The 13,546-nt window shown below is 37.4% G+C and overlaps 1 protein-coding gene across 3 annotated transcripts in view; it reads left to right on the plus strand.

Moving 5' to 3' along the window:
- Positions 1-13,546, plus strand: part of CCDC87 (coiled-coil domain containing 87) — a 1,578,580-nt gene that overhangs the window by 93,059 nt on the left and 1,471,975 nt on the right. For all 3 annotated transcript variants that reach the window (XM_044087903.1, XM_044087902.1, XM_044087904.1), the window contains exon 4: positions 9,622-9,773. In XM_044087903.1, the coding sequence (XP_043943838.1) occupies positions 9,622-9,773 (152 nt within the window). The remainder of the gene's footprint in view (positions 1-9,621; positions 9,774-13,546) is intronic.

A 13,546-nucleotide genomic window follows, 5' to 3' on the forward strand; every position in this document is an offset into this window, starting at 1 on the left:
TGATGTAATCCCACCTCCACCTTAAACACATCCGTCACTCCCACCGCAGACCTCACTGCTGTCACACTACCCTCGTACATATCTTGTACCACTCTTGCATACTTCTCTGACACTCCCGACTTCCTCATACAATACCACAACTCCTCTCTAGGCACCCTGTCATATGCTTTCTCTAAGTCTACAAAAACACAATGCAACTCCTTCTGACCTTCTCTGTACTTCTCCAATAGCACTTTCAGAGCAAACATCGCATCTGTAGTGCTCTTTCTCGGCATGAAACCATACTGCTGATTACTAATCATCACGTCCCTTCTTAACCTAGCTTCCACTACTCTTTCCCATAACTTCATGCTGTGACTGATCAATTTAATCCCTCTGTAGTTACTACAGCTTTGCACATCACCCTTATTCTTAAAAATCGGTACCAAAACACTTTTTCTCCATTCCTCAGGCATCCTCTCACTTTCCAAAATTTCATTAAACAATCTGGTTAAAAACTCTACTGCCATTTCACCTAAACACCTCCATGATGCCACAGGTATGTCATCTGGACCAACAGCCTTTCCATTCTTCATCCTCTTCATAGCTATCCTTACTTCCTCCTTGCTAATCCATTACACTTCATGATTCACTATCCCCACATCATCCAACCTTCTCTCCCTCTCATTCTCTTCATTCATCAACCCCTCAAAGTACTCTTTCCATCTGCTCAACACACTCTCCTCGCTTGTAAGTATGTTTCCCTCCCTATCCTTTATCACCTTTACCTTCTGCACATCTTTTCTAGCTCGGTCCCTCTGTCTAGTTAATCAGTACAGGTCCTTTTCTCCCTCCTTAGTGTCCAACCTTTCATACAACTCTTCATATGCCTTATCCTTAGCCTTCACCACCTCTCTCTCTTTGCCATGCACCTCATCTCCTTATACTTCTGTCTACTTTCTTCATCTCTCTGACAATTCCACTTCTTCTTTGCCAACTTCTTTGTCTGTATACTCTCCTGTACTTCCTCATTCCACCACCATGTCTCCTTGTTGTCCTTCCTCTGTCCAGATGTCATACCAAGCACCTTTCTGGCCATTTCCCTTACTAGCTCTGCTGTAGTTACCCAGCTGTTTGGTAACTCTTCACTGCCACCCAGTGCCTGTCTTAACTCTTCCCTGAACTCCACTTCACAATTACCCTTTTTCAATTTCCACCATTTCATCCTTGGTGCTGCCCTCACACTCCTCCTCCTCTTCGTGATCACCAACGTCATCTTACAAACCACCATCCTATGCTGCCTAACTACTCTTTCCCCGGTCACCACTTTACAGTCTCCAATATCCTTCAAACTGGCCCTCCTACATAAGATTTAATCCACCTGTGTGCTTCTTCCTCCACTCTTGTATCACCCCATGCTCCTCCCCCTTGTTAAAATACGTATTTGCCACAGCCATGTCCATCCTTTTCACAAAATCCACTACCATCTGACCTTTTGCATTCCTTTGTTTAACACCATACCTACCCATCACTTCCTCATCCCCTCTGTTCCCTTCACCAACATGGCCATTGAAATCTGTTCCAGTCACCACTCTCTCACCCTTGGGTACAGTCATCACCACTTCATCCAACTCACTCCAAAATTTTTCTTTCCCGTCCACCGCACACCCAACTTGTGGAGCATATGCACTAACAACATTCATCATTACATCATCAATTTCCAACTTCATAAACATCACTCTATCTGACACTCTTTTCACCTCCAAAACACTCTTAGCATACTGTTCCTTCAGGATAACTCCTACTCTATTTCTCCTCCCATCCACACCATGATAAAACAATTTGAACCCACCTTCGATACATCTAGCCTTACTCCCCTTCCATCTGGTCTCTTGCACACACAATATACCAACCTTCCTTCTGTCCATCATATCAGCTAGCTTTCTCCCTATACCAGTCATACTGCCAACATTCAAAGTTCCAACCCTCACTACCACAGTCCTAGCCTTTCTCACCTCTTCCTGCCTTCGGCCATGCCTTCCCCCTCCTCTCCTCCTTCGGCCAACAGTAGCCCAATTTCCACCAGCATCCTGTTGGCTAACAGTACTGGTGGCAGTCATTGTATATATCTGTCTGATGAAAGGTTGCACCAGTGTGCTAGTGGATCTGTCATGTTATTTATTTTTTTTAGGACAATCATGATGTTTTGGCACATTGATTATACAAAGTGTGTTGTAGTGCTAGGTACATATTGTTTTTTGCAGTTGCTTTAGGGCACAGTGCTTTTGCAGGCAATCTCTGTCTTTATAAATGTTACTGTTTAATTGGTACAGATATGAGCTAGATATGTTTTTAAGTTAATATTTTTAACAACTCATTTCTCATTTTTATATTTTGTACTGATACTGCAGTTGAGGTAGGTGAGAGAGCTGCATTTTCTTGTGATTGACATGGGGTCTGAAGGCCATCATATGCATTATTCTACACACATAAATACCAAGGTGACATTTTTGATGAACCAAGAACTTAGAACAAGAGTCTTTTGTTCTAGGTTCTTGGTGGTTCAGCATGGCAGTATTCATCAAGGAAGTCCTTTAGAATCCATATTTGAGGACCTTTTTTTATACAAATGGATGGTCTTGTAGGAGCATGTTCTGTACCCAACAGGGGTGCTAAAGCTTTGGCTTTACACAAGGCTTCTGAATACAGTACTGGTTCCCAGGAGGGGGGATTTAACACAATTAGTTGTGTTACTATCGCAACAAGTTCCTCAGTTCAGTAATTATATGGAAAGGATTTGTTTAACTTCTACATCTTCCATGTTCAAGTGTTCCACCAAACTTCCTCAGGATGATGACATGATGAGGAATGGAGTTCACAGAAACACTCCTAGGGAAGCAACGAGAGTACAGGAGGGCTCTTCTCATGGAGGACAACGTTTTGGTGTGGCTCAGGACATTAATATGGACAAAAATTAGTATTTCCAATGGTGGTTTTCTAAAGAACTTTTTTTGGATTCAAATGACAATACAAAATTAATGGAGTTTAATGGAGAATAACCAACAATGGAGTTTCAAAACCAAGTTAAATGACTTTGAATTCAAAATGGACAAGGTGCCTAATTTGCAAATAGACAACCTGTATTTAACAGCATGTATCAAAGTGAAAAGTGTACCAAAAGGGCTTAGAATGTATATATTTCCAAATGGTTTGGTACTTGATAACATTGAAATTCCTGAGTTAACGGAAATGTTTGACAGGCAAGGTATGGAATTGATGCAGGTTATTTTAAAGTTCAATAACATTAGAATTAAAAGATTGATGCTAAATCATGATATCACAAAGGACCTTTTATTTGAGAGTAATACTCATAAATATAATATATTTGACAAAGTTAAACAACATGTTAAACAAAATTTGGTTAGAAAACAAAAGAAGCTGGCTAGAGACATGATGGACTATTCTCAGTATAAACTTTATCATGTACCTAAATGTTATCACACCAGTATTCATTCTACACCATTTACCAATGAACAGGTTCATTTAGGTAATTATAGCATGGGGAGGGACAGAGATTTTGAGAATAACTTTTTTTTCTAATGTTAACTATGCACATCCCAGTTCTCCAAAACATAGAGGGGATCCAAATAACTTCATTCATTTTAATACAGAGGAATTTGATAATGACTTACCACCCCTCATAAGGTCTGAGAAAGTAGGGAACAAATGTAGGCAGGAGCCTTTTTTAGTACATCCACATACTCCGAAGGGTCAGAGGAATAGGGGAGAGGGGAGGAACTGGAAGACGAACAATTAGAACAACTAGATTATATTGAGAATACAATATCAACAGATAACTTAGTTGTTACACATGAAGGTAGGGTAATTATTTTATTTATTTTTATTTTACATTTCTTGACCTGGCTAGTCTAGCTGGATATATGTCCATTTTCAGTAGAGGCCCGGGGAGAAAAGCTCCAAGTATTAATACATAGTTTAATAAAAAGTGAACATAAAGTAATTTAAGCTAAAATAGTAAGAAGTAAGTCAAGTAAAAACAAAACATTTTTTTTTTTTAGGAAATTGGGAAATTAATAACACAATAGTCTTACACGTAAGTGAGATATAGGATCCCATATATTATGTCATGGGGAAAGCATAGTACATTTTACAAAGTAACATAATTAGAAAGCATAATGAAAAGACTGAGGATAAAGTAAGAAAGGAAGAGAAGGAAAGATAGGAAAGGTATCAGAGTTAGTAAAGGATGAGTTAATGGATTTAATTATCATCCTAGGGCTAAATAAAGAGTTACTTTATGAAAGAGAGGCAGAATTTAAACCTATGAGAGAGTGGAGAAACACTCGGGGATAACTAGTCAGTTATCCAGTTTAGTTACCTAAATTAATTAGTTAATTAGTTACCCAGGTTTTAATATTTTTAATTACACAGACCTTAAGATAGACAAAACTTTTTTCATGGATCTTAAAAAAGGTTTTAAGTTTGTTCCTTCTTCAAAGACAGATACAACAGATGTTTTGATAGAATTGAAGTTGTACACTAGGAAGCTGAACTTCCAGGTAATGTTCAAAAATCAATGGGTAGAACTGAATACTCCACTGAAAACTTCTAGTGCAATGGTAAAGAAAAAAGGTACATTTAACCCACCACTCCTCTGCACCGTGTCTGTTTTTGAAAAAACATTTAGTATGGAAATACATAATTTGTTGAAAATAATGCAATTTAACGAGAGAGGAAAGAAACCCCGTGAACACATTAAAAATGACAATTCATTGAGGATTATGAAGCCAGGCAAGGGTGGGGGAATTGGTATTGTGGATAAAATGGTTTATATTGGGTACATTTTTAACCTCCTTCATGACAGATAATATCTAGGAATTAAATCAACTTAGCATATTGAAAAATTGATGACTCTATTGCAAGGCTTTATTATTGAGGATTTACATCATTTCCTCTTCAATAAACATCCCAGTAACTTTAGTATACCCAAGATACACAAAAGCATTGTTGATCCCCCTTATTGGTTAATAGTGACAGCTCACAACTCTACTACTTAGCCCCTTGGGGTATTTGTCAACTGAATTTTAAAGAATTCTTTATACCAAATGGAACATAGTTAAAAGATTCCTGGGATTTTTCAACTAAAATAAATTTTTTTTTTTTAGTTTAACTTGTAGTTTTTTTGGCAATTGATGTGGTCGATTTATTTACCTCTATACCCCATAAAGAGGGTTTGGAATTGTTTCATGCTGCTATACTTGAACTTTCTAATTTGGATAACATGCTCATAAATTTTGTTTTGGAAGTCGTGGAAATTATTGTACAAAATAATTTTATTTCATTTGAAGGGGAGTTTTTTCAACAGTTAAAAGGGGTTGCTAAGGGTGCCAGTTGTGCCCCAGTGTATGCCAATTTAGTTATGTATAGCTGTAAACAGACCTGTGTTCTAAATTCTGGGTTTAAGAGCTATTGATACACCTACCTTCGATATTTGAATGATACATTTATGCTTTGGAAAGACAAGGGGACAGTTGAAGAATTTTTATCTTATTTATTATCATACTTATTCTGTTGACAAAACTGATTATCTTGATGTGACGATTTTAAGGATGTAGTTAATGGATGTTTTGGTTTGAAGATATTCAGAAAACCAATATTTTCAAACCGTTATTTAAAATATAATAGTTGGCACTCATGGTATATGAAGAGAAATATTTTTAGAGGGCAACTTGTCAGAGTTACCAGAATGTGCTGTGATGTAGTGAATTTTAAATGTAAAGTGAAACATTTGATTAAAATGTTCCAGGAAAGGGGATACCCATTAGATTTTTTGCAATGGATTGGTGAAGAAATTTTAGGTTGATGGGGTAATAAATATAAACCCTTGCTGGGGACGGGCATCCCAACCAATCAACTTACATCATGGAGTAGCATCACTGGTTTGAATGTTTTTTTCAACTCTATGGTCATTCCCTATGGCAATTACTCTAAGCGTATCAAGAATATTCTAATCAAGAAGTGGTGTAGGTTTAAAGGGAATACAGAGATTATTACAACCTTGAGGGAAGCCCCTAAATTTATGTTTAAAATAGGAAGGAATCTAAAAAAAAAAACTTTTAGAGAACCCTAGAAAAGATTTCTGTTAAGTACGAAGGAAAGGTCACCTGGTGCATGTAACCAAAGGGCACCAAGCGATGTGGTGCATGTTACCAAAGGGCACCAAGCGATGTGGTGCAGGTAACCAAATGAGGTACATCCTAGAGCAGACTAAAATCCTGGTAGGTTCACCAGTTTCTTAAATTACACTGGGAGATGGGAATTGTGCCTCCAAAGGATTAGTATACCTTGCCATTTGTGAAGGATGTAAACATTTTTATGTAGGGAAGACTAAAAGGCAGTTTCGTAGAAGGATCTATGAACATGTGAATGACATTGCCAAGAAAAATATTAATAACTCTTTATGTAAACACACTCTTTTTGGTATACTTGAAATCATTCCTAAATGTACAAGGGAAGGTGCATGGGAGATGCAATTGGAGAAAAAAGAGCTGATTTGGCTGCTCAGATGAAATGCTATAACTGTCCTGGATTAAATGGACATACTTCCATTGCACCAATTTTTAAGTTTAGAGCAGCTAAGGTATAAATTTATTAAGCTATATGTTTATTTATTTACAAATTCATACATTACATTATTTTATTTTTTACATTTACTGGTTGATAGTATTGTTTTTAAGAATGAAGAAGTGTTTTTAAATATATGATTGCATTTTAACTGTTTCTAGTATTTTAATACACAGTTCTAGTAATGTTGCTTTAAAGTCTTAATTAATGGTGTCAAATGACTGTTTTTAAATAAATTATATAACTGAATGATATCAACAGTTCTGATGAAATCCCAAGGTAGAGGGATGAAAGTGCTAAACCTTTCTATTTGTTCGGAATTCTGTGTATGGTAATACAAACGCTGGTTTTCACTTAACAAACGACTTGCGTTTTATCTGGATAGTACTGCTTTATTTGGAAATTGCCATTTTGTAGCTGTATCCTAAAGTTCCCTGGTGACACCACATGAACTTTTTGTTCTTTCTTGACATTTTTGATGAACCCAAACTGGCAATATCATGTTTGGTGATTCCACAGTTTGTCAACTTTTCAGTCTGTTGATCAAAATACCTCTGCTGTATACCCCAGGAGTGAAGATTTTCATTGCCATGAAATGCAAGTTGTGCCCCAATTTCCTATCTGTGCAGCTCAGAGAACATACTGTTTGTCTTCCTTTTCCATATCTTATAGATTATTGCTATCCTTCATCTATGTAGTCTTCAAAAGTCATTTTAAAACTTGCCCTGAACACAACTGATAGCATGCCCCCGTTGTATAGCTCTTGGCTCCATCTCCACTACAGTAGCCTGCATAGTGTGGTACAATATAAACAATAAATCATATATTATGTAATACATATATTAAAGTTAATATTTTTTTCATTTTCCCCAGGAACCAAAAACAGAATTCCCTAGCTGACTGCATTTTGTTTGCTTTCATTTCATAGATGAGCATACACACATTTTGCCCACTGCCTTCTTGTCCTTCCGAGAGTTTTATTTCTTCTGTGTGCACTTACAAAATAACAGTTATGTTTTCTTCTTAACCTTTGTTGATAATAAGCCCCTGCCTCAGGATATTTGACACTTTTTTCATGCTAGTAGCTCTGTGTGCTTTGTTAAGAGCACAGAATCCTGAGGGTTTCTCTGATGTGAGATAGTTTATGCACAATATGTATGTTACAAGTGCTTCCTCTCCTGTCCTAAATGTCTTCTCTTCTCCTTTATCTTTTGAAATAATTCTGCCTATTTTTTACCCTACCACTGTTAGTGGGCATCTGAATGGAATATAGCAACTATGCAAGGCCATTTTTAAAATTCGTTAGACGTCACTTCTGTATTACTACGTTTCCCTTTTAAAACATTGATCACAGATACAAAAGTACAGCTGTCACAGTCCAGGGAGCTAATCTTACCTTATTGAGACTGAAGCAATCATCATTATTAGAGCACCATAAGAAGCCCTGACAGTAATGAGCCAGTGAGGAGCACTGGGGAAGCACAAAGTTATTGGAATAGGAGATGTAGCTCTCACATCTCTGTGCCCATAGCACAGACTGGACATCTTCCACAGATGACAGGCTGGGAGGTCGACAAAATATGGATTTGCCATAATAAGAGTTCACTATTTTGAGTTCACTAAAAAAACAGCTGACAGCAATGAAATGTGTACACAACAATGCGTCAAAACAAGACAACAGAGTTACTTAGTCTGTAAAATAATGTCTTTATTAGCAAAACAGAAGACAAAATAACAGCTCAGTGATGCAAAGTCTTCTTTAGGATATGAAACAGAAATTACGCACAAACTCTGCAGATTGCCATACCAATGTAGGTTTAGTCTCAGAATAAATTCATGTGGCTTCCTCCTTGCTGGATTCTCAGCAGAATATATGTAGATTATTTTTGGCTCATTCTTACTTTCTTTACTTTCCTCAGCAAACTTCCCAGAACCACTGTTCTAAGCATAATGCTCCATCTGCAGTGAGAGCCCAGTTTCTACGATCTCCAGAGCCATAGCACTTTTTTTCTCAACATTTAATGACATTTAGTCAAACACACACATACACACTATAAACTATAAGCACAAGCACATACTACCACTGCACATATGCTTGTATCCCACACCAGTCACACACCAACAAAATGCACTAGTATTAAATACATATTTTTTATAAGGGTTTCCCTCCACATCCCTGCAATTTTATATTTCACCTCAGATTCTACAGCAACAGGGAAATGGCATATTCCCAATCTCCAGTATACCAGGACATTGCAATACATAGTAAAGACACATTTTGACAGACTGTGCCTTTTTAACAGTAAATATGCATTTTCAGTTCTTTAAGCATTCGTCTGATCAGGAGACAGCTGAATACATTCAATGAGCTGCTCTTTCAATTAAATGAATGGAACTCAGACATAAATATATATATATATCTATATCTACATATGTATTTTTATATCTACATCTATATTTCTTTCTCTCTTTTTCTAGATATTCATACACACAAACATATACTTGTGTGTGTGTGTGTGCGTGTGTGTGTGTGTGTGTGTGTATATTTATTTATTTATATATATATATATATATATATATATATATATATATGTATATATGTATGTGTGTGTCTCTACACATATATAGATGGGCATGCGTACATAGAGATATGAATAAACAAATGAATAGATAAGGTATTTCTGAGCACATTTAGTGGAGTTTATGCTGTTCAAATGATTTATACAGTTCTCCAAAGCTAGATAAGTTTTTTACAGGTTTCATTTATTTTTGTCTAGCAGGGGCTATGCTACATACTGTCATCTCCATAGCTTATGTAAGAAATTCAAAATGAAATAAATAAGTAAACAAACAACAAGTAACTACATTTTTGCGAAATATATTTTAAGCAAGTTGTTCTATATTTATTGCTTAGTTTACACTATAACAACTCAATATGTGATTTATGATAGTATAATTTGCTACAAATAGTAAATTTTTTTCTAAAACTTTACACAGGTAAAAATAAACCTGAACGCCCAGTTACCCCTATCATTGACAGTGTTAAGAAACCTCCTGTCACACTAGCAGAGCTAAGCCAGCTGATCCAGAGGAGAATCGGTGTGAGACCAGATGCTGTAACTGTTTCCAAAGATGATCAACAAAAGCTTGTAAGTAACAGAATAAGGATTTGGTCATGAAAGGCATAAGACTATTTCTGTGTAAGAATGATAAATTTTTTCTGTTATTGATTATAACAAAGAACATAAGGGATTGGATTGTCTATTGACTTTCTTGTCACACTTCTGCTGTTGTATACCAAACATTTTTGGGGAGATCAGCTGATTTTTTTAATTATGTATTTGTTTGTTTGTTTGTTTGTCTGTTTCATAAACATTTTGATAAGGCTTTAGAATTTTTTTGACGTATTCACAACACTCCTGCCTTGGTTTCTCTGTTGTATAATGTAAAAGCAAGCTATAAAACATTAACTATTTTCTGGCAGAATAAATAAAATGTATTGACAATTGTTTTATAACGTCACTTGTCATGCATGATGTCTAGCTCATGTGGCCTTTGAAGGGAACAGTGAAATTTTGTTTAGAGTGGTTACATAGTTTAAAATAGCTGTTCTGTGATCCTATACAGGTGACTAAGCTGATGCAGGTTATCAGGAATGTTTGGTATAAGACCCTCTTCTTGCTGCTATTGCAAGAAATCAACATATGATGTTGGTGGTGCAGGTTTCAATAGGAATCAGGGTGCCAGAAGGCTGGCCAGTGAAATGAGCTTTGGTAGACTCACCTCTTGCAAAGTGCAGATGCAAGTTGTCTTTCAAAATTGCATTGCAGCCCCAGTGACAACTAGACAGACTGCAGTAGGGACCAAGTCTTCTATATGAGGTGCAGATCTGCATGAAAATACATGCTGATAATTGTAGTCACTGTATACTTACTTGTTGGCGAGGGCATTAAAGTAAAAAAGTCATACGACTAACATCCAGAGCTGTTACTCAAAAGGGAATAAGGGCATGGGTGTGCCAGTTAGGTAGGCGGTTTCGAGGCGAGGCAGCCAAGTTCAGCAGGTGAGGGTGAATAAAAATTACTCAAATTAAAAGAAACTGAAGGAAACTGTGCATAGAATTAGATGTGTGCATGCATGGACTGCTAGTTCCTTGATGCATATATATCTGCATGCAAACAAGCAATTTCCTTATGCTAGCATGAAGGGTCACTGACTGGTATTGTGGACCCAAGGGGCTTCTAGGAATCTATGCCAAAGTTATTGGAAACCATTTATTTCCTCTAGGATGAAAGGTTCCTTCCACAAAATGGTTTGGTTCTTTAATTCCTTTGCTGAAAGGTGTATAAACTTTGTGCTGTACAAAAGCACACTTACTGCTTTTGTGTTTTCTGTGATCACAATTTGCCACATGTGTAACTGGGTAATGAGACATCCTTCTGCTTCCAGTAGCACTGCGGCATTTGAAAAACATAATTTGTTGAGACATTTTTCTGCTTAAGGTAACTCTGTCTTTAAGAAAACATCTTTTCTTATAAGATAAAAGATTTCCTTAAAACATTGATCTGTTTCCATAAGGAATGCCATGTGTGGTTATGTAACCACTACCTTTGAGTTTCTAGTAAACATAATTTGACATGCATGGGTGTTGACGGTAAAAATTTCTTGTGGTCTCTTTGCAACACTTTAGTTTTAGGAAAACACAGTTTCCCATTAGGTGACAAGCTCCCTCAAAGTATTGGTCTGTTTCCATACAGTTTCATATCTAGTGTCCTCTACAATGGATCAACTTTTTGGATTTCCTGTACTATAGTCAATAGCTTGGCTATTTTTTCTTTTCATCTCCCACACTCACAGGTGGACATGCTTCCTGTTGCACACTATGATGTCATGCTCTAGACAAGAGAACCGTGCCAAGCACCCTGCACCTGACACTTCTTTTGTGACACTCACAAAGTTCACATCTTGATCTCAAAGTTTGTAGAGAAAAATGGTCTCAAATTCAGTGGCTAAGAAATGCAAGCCATCAAAATGTTCTTGTGGTTATGAGATTGTGATCCAAGACCCATACTATTATTGCAACTTTAGCTTGGGGGAAAAGCACAGCATAAAATACTGTCATACATTTCAATGCTTCAACTTAGCCACCTGAAGACAAAATGGAGAGAGAAACTCCAAGCTTATCTTGCATCCTACAGATGGAGGCATTTGAAAATGTTCAATACTGCATTTAGCATAAGGATACCTTGGAAAGACCCCAGCCAATATCAGAGCAATGTGACAAAGTCAATGACATTGTACACATCCTGTTGGAGGTAAATTTAGCCGTGCATGTCATTTGATTCCTTCTCACTACTGCAAAATTGAGCATGCACCTTCCTTAAGTTCAGCAGATGCAGATTCCATAAGAGATGCACCCCTGGCTATCACGTTGGATGGGGTGTCCTGTAATGTCAGCACCACCCATATCCCAGGCAAGAGACCAAAGCTTACGAGCAGCTAGCCTGCAGCCAGGGTGTAATCCCTCCTCTTGGGCTTCCCAGTGTAGAGCCTACAGCCTTTACATCAGATAGTTGTTTGATAGGCAGTGAGATCTGTCCTCATGAGAGTAAGAACAAGTCCCTTATCAGAAATGTGAGAACATTAATTGTGAGACCTGCAACTCTGAAAAATACAGTGCAACATCAGAAGAAATACAACAAATGTCACAACTCACTATAACATCATTTTTTGCTTTGTGATTCGTGTACATTGTTTACGGGATTACTGTAATATACTAGAATCTTGAACTTAGTACGTAGTCCCACTTTGTGCATTTATGCTCTCTTTCTTCCAAGGATCACAGTTATGGTACTTAGAGTAGCAACAAGCTGTCCGAGAGTGCACCCTTAAGGAACAAGGTCTGATGAAAGTGACATGGCCTGTGATGTGCTTCTTTTGGTAGATGTGTCTCTTGAGTGTTATCTTCTCCATCACTTACTGTTAGTACTTGCTTACATATGCTTGATCCAAGCAATGCTAAAGTGTGGACCTCTTCATCTTGATGCTAGCAATCAGCATTCTTTGGAAGGAGACTCAGAAAATTCAGAGTTCCTAGTTTCTGAGGTGGATGAGAATAGTAAGACCTACCTTCATCACTATCCCCACATGAATGAAAACTCCTTTTTTGAAACCATCAGTCTCCTGAAACCCCCAGCTATCATGTTGCTTTGTAAAAATTCTTATCAGAGTAAGAAAGAGGCAATGCCTTAGGTCATCCAGTGGATGGAGCAGGTGCTTAATTATTGTCTCTGCAGTCTGGAAGCCTCAAAATTCCATTCAGTTTGATCTTAAGAAGACAAATGCTTTCTACATGTTACCAGCTTTATGGAATGAGAACCTTTGTAAACATCCTAGGCCAACTCCTGTTGCATGTCTGTGCCTCCAGATAGTCACAAATACCACAACACCTTTCTACACTCACATTTGATAATGAGTTTAAAGATTTGGACAAGATGGACAAGGTGTTTTCTTCTGCCTTACTGGGGCTTTGATTCCTCCTCTGTTTGTCTCACCTGTCCAGACTCCATTCCTCCCTTATGGATCAGACTCTGGAAATGTTTTCATCCCTCTGTAATTCTGAAGTAAAGGGAGGCATTATGAAAACCCTTACCTTGGATTTTACTTCTTTTTGAGTTCCCATCAGTCTCTACAACCACCAAAGATTACTTTCTCAGTAGGTCTTTTCATTCCCTTTCTGTCCACGTTTTCTGTAGATTCTGGAGAGGGAGAGTTAGAGTATGGAGAACTTAACTCACTTACCAAACAAGCAAGCAAGTCATGTTGCCTAATATGCCACAGTACAGGTGTATGTTTCATAGGCCTGTAATATTATGTCGGATTGCATGCACTACTTTGTGGGCTTATGCTTTCAAGCCCATGT

Source organism: Protopterus annectens, chromosome 11.part0 (assembly GCF_019279795.1).
Source record: "Protopterus annectens isolate FY-2018-M chromosome 11.part0, PAN1.0, whole genome shotgun sequence".
In the NCBI taxonomy this organism is placed as follows: domain Eukaryota; kingdom Metazoa; phylum Chordata; order Ceratodontiformes; family Protopteridae; genus Protopterus; species Protopterus annectens.